This window comes from Nerophis lumbriciformis, unplaced genomic scaffold, assembly GCF_033978685.3.
Source record: "Nerophis lumbriciformis unplaced genomic scaffold, RoL_Nlum_v2.1 HiC_scaffold_165, whole genome shotgun sequence".
In the NCBI taxonomy this organism is placed as follows: domain Eukaryota; kingdom Metazoa; phylum Chordata; class Actinopteri; order Syngnathiformes; family Syngnathidae; genus Nerophis; species Nerophis lumbriciformis.
In genome coordinates, this window is record NW_027316666.1 from 1 (window position 1) to 19,293 (window position 19,293).

General features: G+C 38.3%; 1 protein-coding gene across 1 annotated transcript; it reads left to right on the forward strand.

The window, feature by feature from the left end:
• The first annotated feature begins 82 nt into the window (after nt 1–82).
• Nucleotides 83–6,140, forward strand: LOC133589481 (HEAT repeat-containing protein 5B-like). Its single transcript, XM_061941946.2, has 4 exons — nt 83–1,210; nt 2,523–2,674; nt 2,777–2,990; nt 4,140–6,140. Exons 1-4 carry the CDS (start codon nt 955–957, stop codon nt 4,445–4,447), a joined length of 930 nt encoding a protein of 309 aa, XP_061797930.1. The 5' UTR covers nt 83–954; the 3' UTR covers nt 4,448–6,140.
• Nucleotides 6,141–19,293: the final 13,153 nt, after the last annotated feature.

Consider the following 19,293-nt stretch of genomic DNA (forward strand, 5'->3'; position numbering starts at 1 on the left):
CATAAGTAATAAGAATTCTGCGGAGTGGAGACGTAACCTTGCCATCTGTAGCTCAGGAAATGCAGGCGAGGGACACATCTGCGGGTAAAGAGCGCGCCATAAGCTTATTTTAGCAGTTTAAGTTATGTTGCATGGGGGAATTCTACCCACAATGAAGACTCCTAGGTATGACTAGCGGACTGAGAGGCGTTGCGTTACTATTTTTCTTTTTAACTTACCTATTGAGTTCATCAAAAGAAAAGTTACATTTCTATAATTTAATATTTTTTAATCACACTTTTTGTTTATCTGAAGAGTTGAATCAGAGCTCCTCATTTTGTTTGACCTTCTTGAAGGTCATCCAAGTCCAGTTTCTCTGATTGAACACGTGCAATTATATCTTGTACTGAAAACCTGTGAAGACACTTTATGTTCAAGTCTTTTTTTTAGTTTGTAGGTACAAACTTGTTTTTGATATGACCATTAAACTGACACAGTGTACTATTTTGCACTACCTCAAAATCAAACTGCACTTCGATTGTCTTTTCATGAAATATAAGTTATTTGAGTTGGAAAACTGTGCCGGTCGTCATTAAGGGGTGGTGGTTGGTGCCAGTTTGGAACCACTGCTACAATCTATACGCCACTCAATTTTGCATTCGACACATACCGGTACATTGACATTTGTAAAAACCTATGTCTTCTTACATCCGGTATCACAAAGGTCTTTGTAAACAAAAATGATTTGTTAGCCATCATGTACATTTGTTCCAATAAGACTGTAAGTGCTTATCTATAGAGAACCCAACAAAAAATGCCTATCATTGCACGAAATGCAACTTGAAAAATTGAAAAGTTGTTGTTTTTTATAGTAATTTTTTTTTTTTTTTTTTAAAGACTGCGTTTGGATTGAATACCATTGCCTGCAAGACATAGTACTTTTAATTTGACTGTTGTGATAGTCACCATGAACCTATGCCCATGTTCTCATGGTTTCTGTTTGCAGGCAGCATGACCATCCTACCTACTGTGCTCTTTTTAATTACGGGGGTGCTGAGAGAAACTGCAGTCAAGACTGCTGACAACTCAGTATCTACGTCCGTGTCTGCTGCGCTGCAGGGAATCAAGACCATTATCACCTCCCCAGTGGCTCGTGTGGATAACCTGCAGACGCAGTGGACTGCCCTTGTGAGAAGCAGTCTGGCCTCTGTACTTGAGGACTCGCAGCCAGGTTTGCACATACTCTACATCAGGGATAATAAACTAAATTGTTTTAGGGGGCATATTTCGAGGAAGCTTAGCTAATAATAGAAAGCTTGTATTACTATTCTTAATTTGTATATTCGCGAGAACCAACCATTTGATTTTGGTCTATTTGTCAGAGTTATAGGAGTGCTATGCTGTTTTTAAGGACCTCCTGCAAAACAGCTAGTCAGAGATCATATGTGAGTGTCTCACAAGTTTTTTTTAACTAAACATGCGGGCCACCAGTTGAATAGCCCAAATGATGAAAAAGAGAGGACCTAAAATGGAACCTTGAGGAACACTACTCGTATAACTAAAGAAGTTGAACGAATGACTACTGACTGCATCTAAAGTAAAGCTAAAGCAATACCTTAGTTACATAAATCAAATTACGAAAAACAATGTGTAACTGCCAAAAAGGACACGACTTAAAGGGGTGCCTTGAGGAACGCCTCAGGTATGCTAATCACAAATTTGGACCCCATTGTTCTCTGTTTGCTAGCAAGGTTAAAATGTCAATGCAAAAATCTGCAAATATGTTAACAGTTACCAACACTTACCATCACCATTTAACATTTACCACTAAATGGTAAATGATCTTACCATTTACCACTAAATAGCCTTACTGTACACCAGGGGTGTCAAACTAATTGTAGATCAGGGGCCACATGGAGAAAAATCTACTCCCAAGTGGGCCGGACTGGTAAAATCACGGCACGATAACTTAAAAATAAAGACAATTTCAGATTGTTTTTTTGGTTTAAAAATAGAACGAGCACATTATGAAAGTGTACAAATCATAATGTTGTTTTGTTTTTTTACACTTGCATGTTGCGGTTAATAGTATTCTATATTTTTTTGTCGTTATTTATATTTTCTGAATAAATTATGTGATAATGTTCATCAATCAACTCATTGGTGTTATTTTCAATCTATCAAGATAAAAAAAGTTATATCAAAATCAAATTACAGGATGTTATTTATGTAGTTTGATCATTTTCCTCGACTGATGTACGAACATCATGTGGTTTATTTTTTACATATGTAGCATCATCTACAAAGATACAAGGAATTGCTATTGTGACATCCAGTGGACACATTTAGAACGGCTGTTTCTTTCATTTAAAAATTTAAGGTTAATTTTTATACTTGGCAAACTCAGCCAAGTATAAAACCTGTTTGCGGGCCTAATCCGGCCCTCAGGCCGTATGTTTGACACCCCTGCTCTACACAGTTATATGGAAGGAAGACCCATGAGGCGAGGACATGTTATTTGTCAAACTTGTGTTTTTCTTTAGATGAGTCCAGGCCTGATTTGGATGAGATCAGCATGTTGACAGCGATTACACTCTTCCTGCTCTCTGCTAGTAATGAACTTGTAGGGGTGACTGTCCTGCAGAAGGGCTGCATGGAGCGCTTCCGTAATGCCCTCAACTCTAGTGATCCATGGGTAAGTGCTTGAAACTAAAAAGGTTCCTTAAACACATTGTATATCCTGGATGTGGCTTGTTAACTTTGGTAATTCCACTCTTATTCTGTTGCTTTACCACAGGTTCAGGCACGGTGTTATCAGCTGCTGCTGTCAGTGTTTCAGCATTCCACCCGCCCCCTTTCTACCCCGTACATTCATGCTCTGGCTCCCCTCATGGTGGAGAAACTGAAGGCGGTTGAACGCAGTCGGCCAAGGACTGCCGCCGAGCTGCAGGCTGTGCAGGAGGGCATCAAGGTCCTGGAGAATCTGGTCGGAATGGGTGAGGAGAAGAATCGTAAGTATCTCTTTGCTTAATGGATCACTAATGTACTTTGTAATGTAGTTTTCCATTTGAGTCTACAGTTTCTGGAAGGGAGCTCTATTAAAGTATTCAGTTCAGTGTCTGTGGGCGTGCACTACATCAGCACAAAAAGAGCATCAAAGACTATTTTTAGAATGCCAGCATCAGTTTACTGACAATTTTGGTGTTTTGGGTTCTATTTATATTTGTGCATTTCTTCTCATTGCATTGATGCACAGAACATTTTGGTTTTGAACATATATTGACTATCCAGCACAATGACAAATATATACCGGTACATTAAAAAAAATGATGCATCAAAGCAGATTAATCCATAATCATTATTAATTAAAATGTGTATAATTCAGAACCCCTAAAACATTTTTGGCAAAGTGTTTTAGGCAGTTTGTCCAGGTGGTGTTTATCGTTACGCATGCGGAAATTGGAAGTTGATCTGGCTGACACGCTGCAGAACCAAGCAAGTTAACATGGAAAACGCTGAACAGCACGTTGGCTCTCTTCGTGGGAAATTTGATTACAAAAAAACTTGACGGAATAGTCGACCGACAAAGTATTGTTCACACTCTGCAGGAATGAGTTTTCTTTCTCACCGGAAGCACTTCTATCTTAAAATTGCACATTAATAACACAAAAATAGTAACAGATTCATTTAATGTGGCTAAAAGTTTGTTTGAATAAACACATTTTTCTTAACATGATGTTAAAGGTTTTTCATTAACACTTTTAAGTGTGTATATATATTAAGTCTCGTGGCTCATGAATAATGAAACACAATGAATATAGATGAGTCACGAGTAATCAAAATTAATCCACAACCACCCCATGATTAATCAGTTTGAAAATTATAATAGATTGGCAGCGCTAATATAGATATTTGTGCTCAAATATGAAATTTACCGCAAGCACTTGAAATATCTTATATTCTGCATTGTAATATAAGGAATCATTAATTTGTATCAGTTTTATTCTATCTTGACCACAGAGTTAAAAATTGGTATAACATTTTTCTTTCCCTTCTCTGAATTGCCAAGCAAAGAAAGCATGCATCTACATGAATACTTTGTGTAATGTAGCCTGTTTTAATTTTCAATGTATAATATCATGTTTGAATGTGTCCAATAGGTGTGCAGTTGGTGGCTCTTCTTGTTCCAACTCTCATCTCCTACCTTTTGGATGAAAATACCATTCCCTCTGCCTCCCAAGCCTCCAAAGACTTACATGACTTTGCCCTTCAGAACTTAATGCGTATAGGTCCTCTATATCCAGCTGCCTTCAAGACAGTAATTGGTGCTGCACCTGAGCTTAAAACCCGCCTGGAATCTGCTGTTCGGGCAAACCAGGCCAGCAGCAAAGCCAAAGATGCAGCACGACAAGCTCAACCAACAGTCCAAGCTGCACCGACCATCAAACTCAAGACCAGCTTCTTCTAAAACCTTCAAATGCTCAGAACACTTTCACAGATTACATTCATGTCTCTTAGTATGCTGTGATTCTTGTCCACATAATGTCTGTATCAAGTAGAATGTAGCCATCTCTACAAATTGAAATTATGTACACATTGGTTGAGTTCCTTTTGAATGTTCACCCGAAATGTTCTCCTTGTATAATCTGTTGTACATATATGATTGTGCATGTGTATCCTATGCTCATTTGATATGTGACATTTACTTTTCCCTTATGCTACTTTCTTTTTTTAACCTAATTTCTTATTTTTCATCACCATAAGCCTTAAAGTAATCATTTCCATTATCTTCTGTTTTTGAGTAATGTACATTCCAATGTCATATTTTAATCATGTGATTATTCTGAGCCTCAGGCTACAGTATGTTGCATATGAGCATTGCATATCATATATTCATCCAACCATCCATCTTCTTCGGCTTATCCGAGGTCGGGTCGCGGGGGCAGCAGCCTAAGCAGGGAAGCCCAAACTTCCCTCTCACCAGCCACTTCGTCCAGCTCCTCCCGGGGGATCCCGAGGCGTTCCCAGGCCAGCCGGGAGACATAGTCTTCCCAACGTGTCCTGGGTCTTCCCCGTGGCCTTCTACCGGTCGGACGTGCCCTAAACACCTCCCGAGGAAGGCGATCGGGTGGCATCCTGACCAGATGCCCGAACCACCTCATCTGGCTCCTCTCGATGTGGAGGAGCAGCGGCTTTACTTTGAGCTACCCCCGGATGACAAAGCTTCTCACCCTATCTCTAAGGGAGAGCCCTGCGACCCGGCGGAGGAAACCCACTTCGGCCGCTTGTACCCGTGATCTTGTCCTTTCGGTCATAACCCAAAGCTCATGACCATAGGTGAGGATGGGAACGTAGATCGACCGGTAAATTGAGAGCTTTGCCTTCCGGCTCAGCTCCTTCTTCACCACAACGGATCGATACAGCGTCCGCATTACTGAAGATGCCGCACCGATCCGCCTGTCGATCTCACGATCCACTCTTCCCTCACTCGTGAACAAGACATATCATATATATATACAAGAAACAAGTTTATGGTTATTCTATAATTTAGCTTTGATCAGAAATTACTGCCTTCGTTAGTTCGATAGTATAGATCACAGTAACTAAGAGCCCAATTGGGTTTCTAGTTATTTTTAATTTGAGCAGGAAATGTGTACCATGACTTAAAATTTACTGTTTCTGTTGTTTTTTTTCCATTTTAAATGCTAGTTATCCACCAAGTTGTTAGCAAAACATGATATTATGGTAACACTTTAGTATGGGGGACATATTCTAAGTAACAAAGACTTAATTTAGAGTAATTTGGACACTAGGGGAACATATAAGGGTTAAGGTTACTAATAAGCTATAATTCTGAGGTTATTGAGGGAAGACTCTTAGTTAATGGCTTACTGGTTGTATAATAAGGTCATGCAGAAGAATGTATTAATAAGTACTAAATAATGACTAATAAAGAGCCAATATGTTACAAATTTGCATGTTAATAAGAAACGAATTAATGGTGAATATGTTCCCCATACTAAAGTGTTACCGATATTATGATTTATTTTGTTTTGACAGTGACAACCAGCCCTCTGAGAGCAACCAAAACCTGAATGAGGCCATTGTATAGATTTTTACTTAGAAATTCCCATCGTACAAATAAAGTTGTGTTGACCCAACCGTTATGTTATTATTTGTTGGAGTAAGGATAATTTCTCTTCATGTTTTAAGTATATGTATTTGCTGGTGTAATGTAGGTAAGCCATAGAAGGTTTCTGGTGCTGGTGTAATGTATTGCATATAGACTCTGACACCCACTCAACCAGCCAGTGTGTGTGGGCGGGTCCTCTGCGCTGACGTCATTGGATGACAGCTAGCTGTCAGAAAGTGAGTTCATTCCACGGACTCAAGAAGACGGTACGCCGTCGATAGCTTTTTTTTTTTAGCCTTTCCTTGCATTTATCGACAAGAAACAGTGAGACAAGAGGACAATTCGTTTCCACCGAGCCCGGCCATGGACGAACAGGCGGGTCCCGGCGTGTTCTTCAACAATAATAACAACTCCGTGTTACCCGGCGCTGGTAAAGGACCACTGCCTGATGGCGACGTAGGGGAGGCGGCTCGGGCGCAGTACAGTATCCCGGGGATCTTACACTTCCTGCAGCACGAATGGGCCCGATTCGAAGTGGAGCGAGCACAATGGGATGTGGAGCGTGCCGAATTACAGGTTAAAACCACCACATTTTTTTCTTATATGATCATTTGCTTGTGATAGAATTGAGTCACGACGTTGTTGCTTTACAACGCCTCATTTCAGGCGTCAGTCAGTGATTGTTCTCGTTGCTAGGCTAGCTTGCTAGCATTAGCTCAGGAGCTAAAAAGGCTATAGCGCCCACTTCACCAGACAGCACGGCGACTGTTGTTTTCTACCTCGATACTCTTGACTGAAAAAAAACATTCAATATTCTTGATTGCGTTATTATTTGCTTTATTTATTTATTGCAAAAAAAAATAAAAAATTGGGTCAAACATGATATGGGTTTATGGATCAGCTTAAGAAGTATAACGAGTTAGCCCTCTGTGTACAACAACCACGGCTCACTTGACTCTGCGCTGGATGTGTGTAATGTTAAAACGTTATACTTTGTTTTTTGTTTATGTAACGAAATATAGGGAAGGTTGCCGAAATTGACAATAACCCTTTTTTTTTTTTTAAATCTTGTGGAATATTATTGACTGGCACCTTTCAAAAGACCAGACTATAGTATCACGATGTATTGTTATGGAATGTATCATATTATGGGAGCTGCTGCTACTGCCACTCCCCAGGAAAAGGCTTTAAATACAGTACTTGCTGTATACAACCGCACTGTATGTTATCTCGCAGCCGATCGACCTGTAATCCATCCAAATTCACCGCTGTTGTTTTACTTCTTCATACATTGTTGTGGTTTTTCATTTGGCACTATGTGATGATACTACTACTTTCATTTACAGCTGCTTTGGGTAGTGAGTGACATATCAATAGCACCCTAATTTTAGCACAAAGCAACCAGAATTACAGGTTCCATTTAATGATTAAATTAAATGTTTGTGCAAAAGATTTTATTTTATGCAACACTAAATGTGAGTGTGAATGTTGTCTGTCTGTCTGTGTTGGCCCTGCGATGAGGTGGCAACTTGTCCAGGGTGTACCCCGCCTTCCCCCTGAATGCAGCTGAGATAGGCTCCAGCACCCCCCCGCGACCTCAAAAGGGACAAGCGGTAGAAAATGGATGGATGGGCTTTTTTGTGGGGCTACACTGTACTAAAATACTGTTGGAGAATAAAAGAATGTGGAGGGCCACTTTACTCATTTTATATATGTTTTTATTTTCTACAAAGGCTTAGAAAAGTGTCAAATTTAATACATTTTGATTTTTTGCTCCCATTTTATTCCAGTGTGGCACAGGCCTAAATAAAGAGAGACTTTAAAAGAGACACTTTTCACAAACAGGTTTGCCCAAGCCATTTCAGCTCAAGAACCAAATAAGAGATCTCTTGAATTTAAGTGTTTCTATAACATTGAAATATATTTCTATGTAGGTAAACAATGACTTTACTGCAAAAAAAAAAACATTACTAGGAAATTGCCTAATCAATGATCAATTTAATAGCTTTCAGCATTTTACTCTGACAATCAGTGACCCAATTAACATTGACCCAATTTAAGTCAAAGCCCTACATTTAGGAAACTCTGTGCATTGCCAAAAATATGCTGGCTATTGTAGTATAACTCAAATCATACTGCTCTCTTAACTTCCTGTTTGTCTGCAGCAAAACCTCTGGCAATGCGTAGTGGTGTTTCTAAACGGCTTGTTGGGTGATACTGTGTGTTTGTGGCGGCAAACTTCTACACAATACATTTTTGGCTCAGCATTTGTTGGTGTCTTTCCCCAAAGACTGTTGGATGTTCAGAATCGTATTAAATGTCCGGCTAGTGCAGTGCAACATTCCAGACTCATCTCTTGTTTATAGTAAACATTTTTAATTGCTATAAGGTAACTGGCTGTTTCCCATTCGTTCATCCATTTTCGGTGCTATTTAGCCTTATGGATATCAGAGGTATTTTTTTTTTAGTTTGTTTTGTTTCCTGGAGTTGTAATTGCAATCGTTTTGAGCAAATGGAGCACACACCAACCTTATATTAGCCCTCTCATTTTTTTTAAACACACCTCAATGTCCCTTCACTCCTGACTCTGAATCCTCACCCGCATACTCCTTGGAACAGTCGTTGGACCGCAAATGTCCCACCGCAAACTGCGAAATCTAAAACGGTTGCCCTCTTACTTCCTAAATTGGAACTGCACTTTTTTTGTAATTTGATCATTCACAATCATTATGAGAGTCAAGAAGCTGGAATTAAAAAAAAATGTATTCTAACTCGTAAGTAAACAAATACGTTCTCTTACAATTAAGTCTATGGGAAGTCTTCTATTTTGCCTATAAATCCCTCTAAATAACCATCCAAAAGCCACCAACAATACTCAATTTACATTGTGTGACTTAAATAGCTCTAATACTAATACTTGAGTATTAGTGATATTGGTATTATAAGCGCTAATGCAGATAAACTATTTATAGCGGCTCCGTGATCAGAGAGCCTAACTAGCTTGTGGGGCTATGTTGAAATCAGGGGCTGGTGAGCTGCTTTCTCGGCTCAGAGCTTGTAGAAGTTTATTCTGGATCATAAATAATGTCTCATCTTTATAGTAGAAGGATGAGCACATAATCTGACAAATTGTTCAACTTGGGCTTCCAATTTAGACCTGGAAATGGCAAGAAAGACACAAAAAGACGCTTGGTTCACCCCCCTTTTTTCTTCATGAGGATTATGGTCATTCTTAACCTAAATTAATCTGACTCTCACCAGATCCTTGTCGTTCGCTGAGCTCCACACATTGATCTGGGAGTTCTCAATAGGAGATGTATTTCAGAAGGCGGGGCCTTGTAAAAAAAAAAAAAAAAATCATTGTATGTGATTAGATAAACTACTTGTCCGTTATCTTGAATGACGTGCTACTTCAACCACTCACATCGAAATCAACCCGTGACGCTGATGAGAGCGAGGCTGGGAAATCCAAACCCTGTCGGAAGAAGAGCCAAAACATCCTTGCCACCAATAAATGCCTTCAAAACCGTTCTCTGTTCATCTTTTAAATCAGTGGTCCCCAACCACAAATCAACATAAAAACCACAATATATACAATATGTATCAATATAGATCAATACAGTCTGCAGGGATACTGTCCGTAAGCACACATGATAGTATTTCTTTATGACCAAAAAAAATTGAAAATACCATACCCCCCGGTCCGTGGGACAAATTTTCAACCGTTGACCGGTCCGCAGCTACAAAAAGGTTGGGGACCACTGTTTTAAATAATTAATATTCGATCGATGTGGCAAAACAGTTGAAATAGCAGAATCAATGTCAGCACACAACTCCTCGCTCCGTGCCACCATTGTTGTTTGAATCAAACAGTCCCTTCGGCGCTACGTCACATCTAATATATCCCGCCCGGCGATCCTGATTGGTTCATTATTTTTTGCTATCTTGAAGGAGTTTGCAATGCCTTTGAGCCCAGACCCTTGTGTTGAGCTCAGCGAACTACAAGGGTCTGGCGAGAGTCAGGTTAAACCTAAATAGGATTGTATGAACATCCTAACGGTCGTCATCCCAGTGAGAGTAGACTTTTTACAGTGAGAGATGATTTGTTATGTTTGTTGTCTCTCATGAAGTCTGCAGTGAGTAGTAATCAGTAATGTTGTCGGAAAAAAAAGAGCAAACCTTATGTTGCGTTTTTTAAATTAATGCACCGCTGTATGCTTAAAATGAGCAAAATAGATAAATATTACATGTTATTATGAATGTGTCTTACTAAATTACATATATACTTACAGCGTGTATGTATAAAACCTTGATGGAAGAGTTTGGATGTTTTTTAAGCACTTTATAGGCAGAACAGACCTACTCCCATAGGCTCTGTTGTAAGCAGCCTTTTTAAGTTAGTTAGAATGTATAGATGTACATTTAGTAGACGGCTGTCCGCGCGTATACTGGTATAAATTAAAATTACGTCAACATTGCAGACATGCTGATTACGCGCCAGAAAATGCAGTACGTTTTGTTTACATTCAATTTCGGTAGCGCTGTTTTTGGTAATCAAAATCTTTTTTCGGTAGTTTAGTTTTTGGCACATCACTTGTCAATAGTGCGCAAGTAATAGGCTATATATATATATATAAATTCATACTGTAACGACCAACTGTTGTTAATGTTATATGTTTGTGTGGTTTGGATTTTAATGTCAGATTTCCCATGTTTGTAAACACACCGTCCATACTTTAAAGGTGATTGACGGAGAATGAGGAAGTGTTGTTGTGTGTACAGGGAAGTGCGGATTCACGGAGACGAAAGTGTTTTTATGAGAGGTAAAAACCTGTTGCATTTGTGTCGTTTGTTATCATAAAATTGATAATACAATTTAAAAGTAGCGTCAGAATTTATATGATTTCTTCTGGGGGCTACAATATATTATATCATTTTCATTTGTTGTCAAGTGAAAAAAACAACATATTTTCAAGGTGTGTCGGTAATTAAAAACGCCGTGGCGGTGCGGCGCGCCACATTCAATTACATTAAGGGTAAACCCTGATATGTGAGCTTGTCTTACATTAGAATTGTGAATGATAGGCAAAAATCCAAAAATGTGCATTTTGCCCAAAATCCATTAAATTGCCAGAAACGCACCAGGGATGAAACTTACACAAATCGGAGCGAGTGTGATGTCATGTTTTGTGCACATAAAGGTCACTTCACAGACCCGTTCTGTTCATATTATACATCCTGTTGTTTTGTAACGTGAACGAGTGTGATTTCCACTGTCTGGATGCGCCAAACATTTTCCAAACTTTTTTAATTTAACAAATGGCCTTATCTTATTAAATTACTGCCTGTCATTTCTGTCTCTACAAATTCTTATATTTAACTGAAATTATTGGGATTGATGAAACTGTAGGAATTTACCAGCATTTCCTTTTGTTATTGGTGTTTCAACAATAAACCGAGGGCATTTGACAACACGTCTTATTTTGTTGTTCAGGCAGAAGACAAGCCCCACAGCACACAAGAATGTTGTACGGCGAGCCTGTTGGGTCCTTCTAAGAGCCACTCCTCTATCTGGGCAGCCCTAAAACTCTACTGTACATGTCAGCTACTCAAATTGCTGTGACGATGCTTTATAATGCAAAGGCATTGATAATCATTACATGAGCTTGGTCAAGTTAATTTAGTTATATGTAATCTTTAATTCTGTAATAAATACAGTAGAGTTAATAAATATATCATAATGACTAGTCTCCACTGCACCTTTCATTTTTGATGGATTGATTTTGTCAAGAAGTCAGTAATTTGAGGGCTATTGTGGGTAGGGATGTATATTGTTAGGATTTTTTCGATACGATACCCTTTTTGATATTCCTTATCGATGCCGGTATTTATCAGTACTCTTATTGGTACTATATGTAATTAGTGTAAATAAAGATGTTAAGATGGTACTGTATTTCATAAAATTATTTATATCCTATCAAATATATTATATAAATCAATACAATTAATTAGCATATTAGGTGGGTGTGCAATTAAGCAAGGTGTGTTTTGATGCCATGCAAACGCGACGCGATGGAGTGACGTCAGACAGCAACTATAGACCTGTCAGTGGATGCTATTTTACTTCTGAGCAACTTAATGGATTATTATATCAATTACATTTTTCACCTTTTTTGAGTGGATTAATATTGGCCTGTGGATTACTACTTTGAGGGACTTTTGAGGAGGAAATATTGTTACAAACTTCTGTGTGGTGTTGCTTTCTTATTTGTGATTACTCTGAGCTGATGATCACATCCTAAGGCAGGGTGATATGGCAAAAAAAAATCATCCAATCTCCCTTGTTATCACAATTTTTTACATTTTAACCTGCCAGTTTTATAGCATCTGTGCTAAAAAAACAAATAAATTAGGGATTAGTTCAACGTTTTATTTACATTCTATGTGAATAAAACGCACAAGAAATATCACAATAACAATGTACCAATAAATTGAAATGTTTCCAAGTAAAAGAAAAAGCACACACAAGGATGCATCAGTTATTATTTCATATATGTGGGTCCGACTATAGTATCAGAAGCTGTCAATTTATCATGAATTTGCCAATGAAGATGTTTGATCGGCGGGCGCGTCAACAACTGACTGCAGTAGTAGCAGGTGTTTTTCCACAGCTTTATGGTGACAAGTAGTCATTATATTTGCAAAAGAAACATTTCACCTGACATATAGTAGTCATTTGGGAAATGTTCGGTTCTGTATTTTGGAGTTAGTTTGGTAGTTTGAGGTGGGCGTGTGTCCTGGAGGCAGGCACAAAAATGGCCCCAAAAGGGTGCACCGTGCAGGGCTGCCCTTTATAGAGAGCTGACCCCTGGCTGGCACCGCTCCATGGAAGTGTGTGTTTGTCAAGTGCACGGTAAACAAGCTTTCCCCTTCTCAATGACAGCATATCAGTCACATTACGCCAATTTCCGTGACTTTCCGCATTTAGATGCTGTTTTCAGCGAACATTGATTCCATCCGCGATTCCGATGACACATCTATGATTCTGTTTACTTCTGCGCATCGTGTAACCGGAAGTGGGGCGTTAAAGGTTTGATTCCGATTGGATGTTCCTCCGCGTCTTTTTTGTGCTATGCAGCGACACCTGAATAAATGTGACAGTGCGCGCATGTCATAATTACGACGGTCAGCTGGGTAAAAAATATATTGATAGCAGTATCATTAGTTCAGAATTTTAACAGCCCGCTTGGACCCACCCAATTAGGAACCGGTACCTAAAGATATCGGTATTCTCTATTAGGTGTGCAATGATTGACATTGTCGACAATAAAATTTGTCACCGACACATTTGTTGACATAGTCGTGACATCATCACTCGTGTTTTTTCGGAGGATGCGAGTCAGCACTGCCACTCACATCAACACCACGGGTGAAAACATGTAAACATGTAAGTCCTCCTATTCTTGCTCAAAATATGAATACCTTCCTCATTTTGCAAAGCAGATCTTTTTTATGGCACTATATTTGTGATACGGAAGCAATAAAAGCGGAGGAATGTCGGCCATCTGGAGGATGCGGTCTCAACTCAGTAAGATAGTTAGCTTGTACCTTGCTAGATAGCTAATAAGTGTGGGGCAAAGTTGTGTGAAAAATCGATTTAACAATCATTTTTACCAAAGTCCACCAGCTAAACTTTGTATAAATTAATTCATGTACTTTTTAAAGTAGCGTCAATTTGCAATGCAATTAAGAACAGCACAATAACAAACACAATTACACACACACACACACACACACACACACACACACACACACACACACACACACACACACACACACACACACACACACACACACACACACACACACACACACACACACACACACACACAAAACACCAATGAGCCAGTATCATAAAATTAAACATGCAATCTATTAGATAGCTAAAGTTTTAGGAATTATTCAATGATACAGTTATATGCATCGAGTCTATTAGAAAGCTTAAAATGCCAGGAGTTAACCAATAATCAATAATATATCAATGTGCAGCTTTTTAAACACATCATCAAAAATGCTTGTTTCTTTTTTGAGCAAGTTAATTTTGTTTTATTGTTTGTTGTTAATAATGCTATTTTAATATGTCTTTTTTTTTAAACATAAAAAGTAGACTTGTTTCATTTTGCACTTTTCCTGTCCCTACTTTTAAATGGACAAAAGTGTAATACTTAATTAAATTTTTGTAACAGCCTAATGAGCAGCATAGTTGCAAAACAACAAATTAGTCATTTATGTTGTTAGTAAGCACATGCCTAAAAATATCTCAAGCTGAATTCAAAAGTTGATGGCTAAATTAGAGCAACTGAATATGTGTATGCTTTATAATCCGACTAGTCGACTAATCGTTAAGATAGTCGATGACTAGCCGACTATCAAAATAATCGTTAGTTGCAGCCCTACTTGGTATACATCCCTAGTTGTGGGTTTAGGTCTTAGGCTAAATACAAACTAGATTAAATTACTTGATTACTAAAATATTTGATTGTTGCAGCCCTAGCCACAATGATTATGTCATAGATTTATGTAAGGAATATTATGAATGCTAATAGCATGACATACAGTACTGTTGGTGAAACAAACATACAGATACATAAATTAAATTACCTCTGGCTCTGCTCAAAATGTTTTGTGCACATAGCAGTAGCATCAAAGTCCCAGATAACACTGTAAACCAAAGCCTATAATTAAAACATACTGACTTTCCAGTAAGCCTGGGCGATATGGCCTAAAAATATATAATGTTGTTCTTTTTAGACCAGATATAATTTGTACTTTTTCTGGAATAATTTTTCCATTAATTAAATTAAGACCTTCCCTTGGGAAGCAACACTTCTGCAAAAATAGAATACTTTTGTTATCAAAAATGTAGCATAGCACATTTTGCATGCAAATAATCTTCAACATTGAGGTCAACAAAGTGCAAACTTCTGTCTTGAATTACATACTTCTATAGATACAAATTTCATATTAAACATTGTATACAAATAAATAATTAAGTAAAACATTGAGAGGACTATAGTTTGTTTCAGTAAGTGGAAAAAGTAAATGGAGGCTTTTTCATTCACACATCTTGACAGCAACTGGTTTAGTGATCGCTCTACCGCATTGTGCTTTTTTCTCATCATACATGTCATCATCATACATACTTTGTGTAAATATTTCTACCATATTAAGGTGATTTTTAGCCCTGTAATTTTTTTTGTCATTGCGTCTTGTTCTTCTCATCAAGAGTTGTATTTCCCGCACTCGGCTGGAGGCTTTGGTTTCAGGTGCTGGAACAAGTTCAGTGTGTGGATGCCTTTTTGAAACAGACTTTGCACCATGCATTCATTTGTTTCACACCTGTTGTTGCAAAACCAAAGTACTGACAACACTTTTCTTTTCTTGGGAACAAACGCCTCGCCCTAGTTAGCATTAGCCATGTTTTGCTATGTGTGCGGCTAAGGAAGTAAGCGGACGGCGCAAGCTATGGAAGCTCCTGAGGGGCAACAAGTATGCTGGAGCAAGAGGAGAAATATATATATATATATATATATATATATATATATATATATATATATATATATATATATATATATATATATATATATATATATATATATATTTTTTTTTTTTAATTGTGTGCAACAAAACACATACTGTACTTTCCAGGACAGTACAGTGTGTTTGTGTAATGTTAATGTGTGGGGTTGGGACACAGTTGCAGCCATTGAAAGGATGCTTACTTTTCATTATGTATTGGCTGTTGTTTCCACTTTTTTGAAAAACACAATCTCGAATAATATGTTTTATATACTATATATCTAGATAGTTTTTGAATATTGGTATTGCTCAAAAAGTACATTTGTACTTCAACTTATGAGCTCAATTCATTCGACCAAACTCAAAACATGACTATCTCAAATCATCCAATGATATGAATTAAAATCAATTTGGGCCCTCCCAAAACAGCACAATTTTAACATGTAACATGCCTTTTAAAAAAACTCAAAAACTTTTAGATAAGAAATTCCTGTTTGAAAATCAATAAAATGGGATATACTACAAATAACTCCAGTAGTTTTAAGAACTAATATGATAATATTGTTCAATGTTTACTTTGGGGAGCAGACTTTTTTAGGTGTCTCCTACAAGATGTTGTGTAAGAATAGGAACAAGGAAATCATTTTTTTGTGGACATCTTTAACGGGGAACTACACTTTTTTTTAAAAATGTTTTTAATGCATTCCAACTATTAAATAAAATCAATCAAAAGTCATCTTACAATGGAGCCTACATCCAAATACCTCCATTAAGGTTTTATATACATGCTGTAAGTATATACAGTATGTAATGTAGTAACAGGCACATTCATAATCATTTTAAGCATATGCGGTGCATTAATTTAAAGAACGCAAAAATCTTGACAAAAATTTACAAAAATCTTGTTATAGTCTGTTTTAGATGAAAAATGATCCTCCCAAAGAAAAGGGGGGTGGAACCATACGTCATTTCGTGTCGTTTTTACCATTTCCAGGTCTAAATTGGATGTCAAAAGTGTTAGAACTTGTCGGAATACGTTGTAATTCTTCTACTTTCCAGGTGAGAGGCATAATTCCTGATCCAGAATAAACTTTCACGAACAAGAAAGCGAGGAAGAACCTTACCACTCGAAATGTAAATGGAGTATTGTTGGTGCTTTTTGGATGTTTTTTTATTGGGTTTTATGGGCATGATAAGGACCTCTCTGGCTCCGCTGTAAGCAGACTTTTATTTACATTTATTTACGAGTTAGAATGCTTAAAAAAAACCAAAAAAACATCCGTCATCATGTCTTTCATAATGATTGTGAACAATAGGCAAAATTCCATAAAAAAGTGCAGTTCCCCGTTAAGTGACAGACCGTAGAGGTCAAAGTTGACAGCAAGCTATGTTTGGGTACCAAAGGTAATGCTCGATTGTCTGGTTTGTTAAGTCTAAAGACAGAACAAACTGAAACGCATCAAACACAGTATTGGAAGCTTCTCCATATTTTCATGGATACATGTCCATCATTTGGACATTTGTGACTGCATGCTGCTGTGGCTTCATGTGATGCAGACTGACAGTGCTGCGCTCAAGCTGATTCACCGGGTCGTATGTTAACTGTTGATTTGGTGGTTCGCTTATTCTGCTTAGCACTAACATTCTTAGTTCCGGTGTTGTAGGTAGATTTCTGGCTAAGCGTTGTGGACAAATACTCCTTCAAAATCTTCCTTTGTCCAAGGAATTATTAGTTTGCAAACAGCTAAAAAAAAAAAGATTTTGGGAAAATAAATATATCAATCCAATCACTCTTGGATCAATTATATACTGATACTACCCTTGGTATCAAAACAACCAATTTATAGATCGATCCATACTCTTCTTACATGCGTGCCTGACAGTGGATGCTCGACAGCAACAGAGCAGCCTAAAAAAATTGGTTCTTACATGGGACAACCCTCAGAAGTCTTTTTGTTATGGGGAAATCCCTGCTCCATGCCATGCCTCCTTGCCTAAAGAATTTATCTGCTGCTATAATTTGACACCCAGAGAAGGTTGAAGGTGGCTCAGGGTGTAAGGTGCCTCGGAGTGGGTTCAGCCTGAAACATGGGCCCACCTAGAAAGAAAAACTCCTCATACTGAACAATAGTGTGTATCTCATAGTTGTCGAATTTTATCTGTAACATCTACAGTTCGCTGGTGCAGAAGCTTTGTATTAGCGGGCCTTGGCAAGATGACTTAGTACTATGTTCTTATGTTGGCTTGCACTAAAAACAAAGCCAGAGACCAATTTGGCTCTATAGCCCAGGAAAAAGGCAACTTATGCCAAGCTCAAACACACACTTGTACTTATTGTGGCATTCAGAACTTCAGAAATGGTTTGTTGCTGTCATTCCTCAGTCCATACTTTGTCCACCACTCTTCAGGCCATAGTTATTTTTACTACTCTTACATATGCCTCAGCTTGGGAAAGTACAACAGAAGAAGCAGGAGTTGTGGAGCGTAAAAGTCAGACTACTCGCATTCTTTCTCATGGGATGGCGTGGCGCAGTGGAAGAGTGGCCGTGCGCAACCCGAGGGTCCCTGGTTCAATCCCCACCTTGTACCATCCTCGTCATGTCCGTTGTGTCCTGAGCAAGACACTTCACCCTTGCTCCTGATGGGTGCTGGTTAGCGCCTTGCATGGCAGCTCCCTCCATCAGTGTGTGAATGTGTGTGTGAATGGGTAAATGTGGAAGTGGTGTCAAAGCGCTTTGAGTACCTTGAAGGTAGAAAAGTGCTATACAAGTACAACCCATTTATTATTTATTTATTTATCATGTAAGCAGATCACAAACTCACAGTTTTGACAAGCTGGTCATTAGAGGTACTACAAAGCAGCTGTTGCAGTCTTTGACAAATAGCAGATAACAGAGTGTCCTATACAATGTTTTAAGTCTGGTTTTCTTATCTTAACTGTTCCCAATTGTCAGGGTTTTACAGTATTTTGTCCAGGGTTATGTTGCAGTCTTTGACAAATAGCAGATAACAGAGTGTCCTATACAATGTTTTAAGTCTGGTTTTCTTATCTTAACTGTTCCCAATTGTCAGGGTTTTACAGTATTTTGTCCAGGGTTATGAATCAGGTCTCCTAATGCTGACAGTTAGTGCACCTCTAAATTGGATCTGCATAGTAGACTAAAATGTGTATCTCTTAAAGTGTATTGAAGCCCGTTTGATATGCCAAAAAGCTAGACCAGATATTGATGAGCTTTTCTATCCCACTTAAGAGGCCACATGGCACCAGCTGCTTCCATGTTCCTACTCTCAGAGGTTCACGTGCACTAACGTGCACACTTTGGCATAGCCGAGTCATAGAATGACTGTAATGCTATCACACATTATGACATACATGAGGTTCCCCCAAAATAATGGTTAGGGAACTACTGCAGTATGCAGTTTCGTCAGGAAATTTATTGTTTTCAAACACATTCTTGATGCAGCATCTGAGACATGATTTTTTTTTACATCCTGCAGACAGACCTAAATTGTTATAACAATAAAGTGCAATGCTAGTAGTTGTTGTAAGGAGAAACTGCAAGTAGGATGTTAGACTACGTATAAACAAGAACCACGGCTTT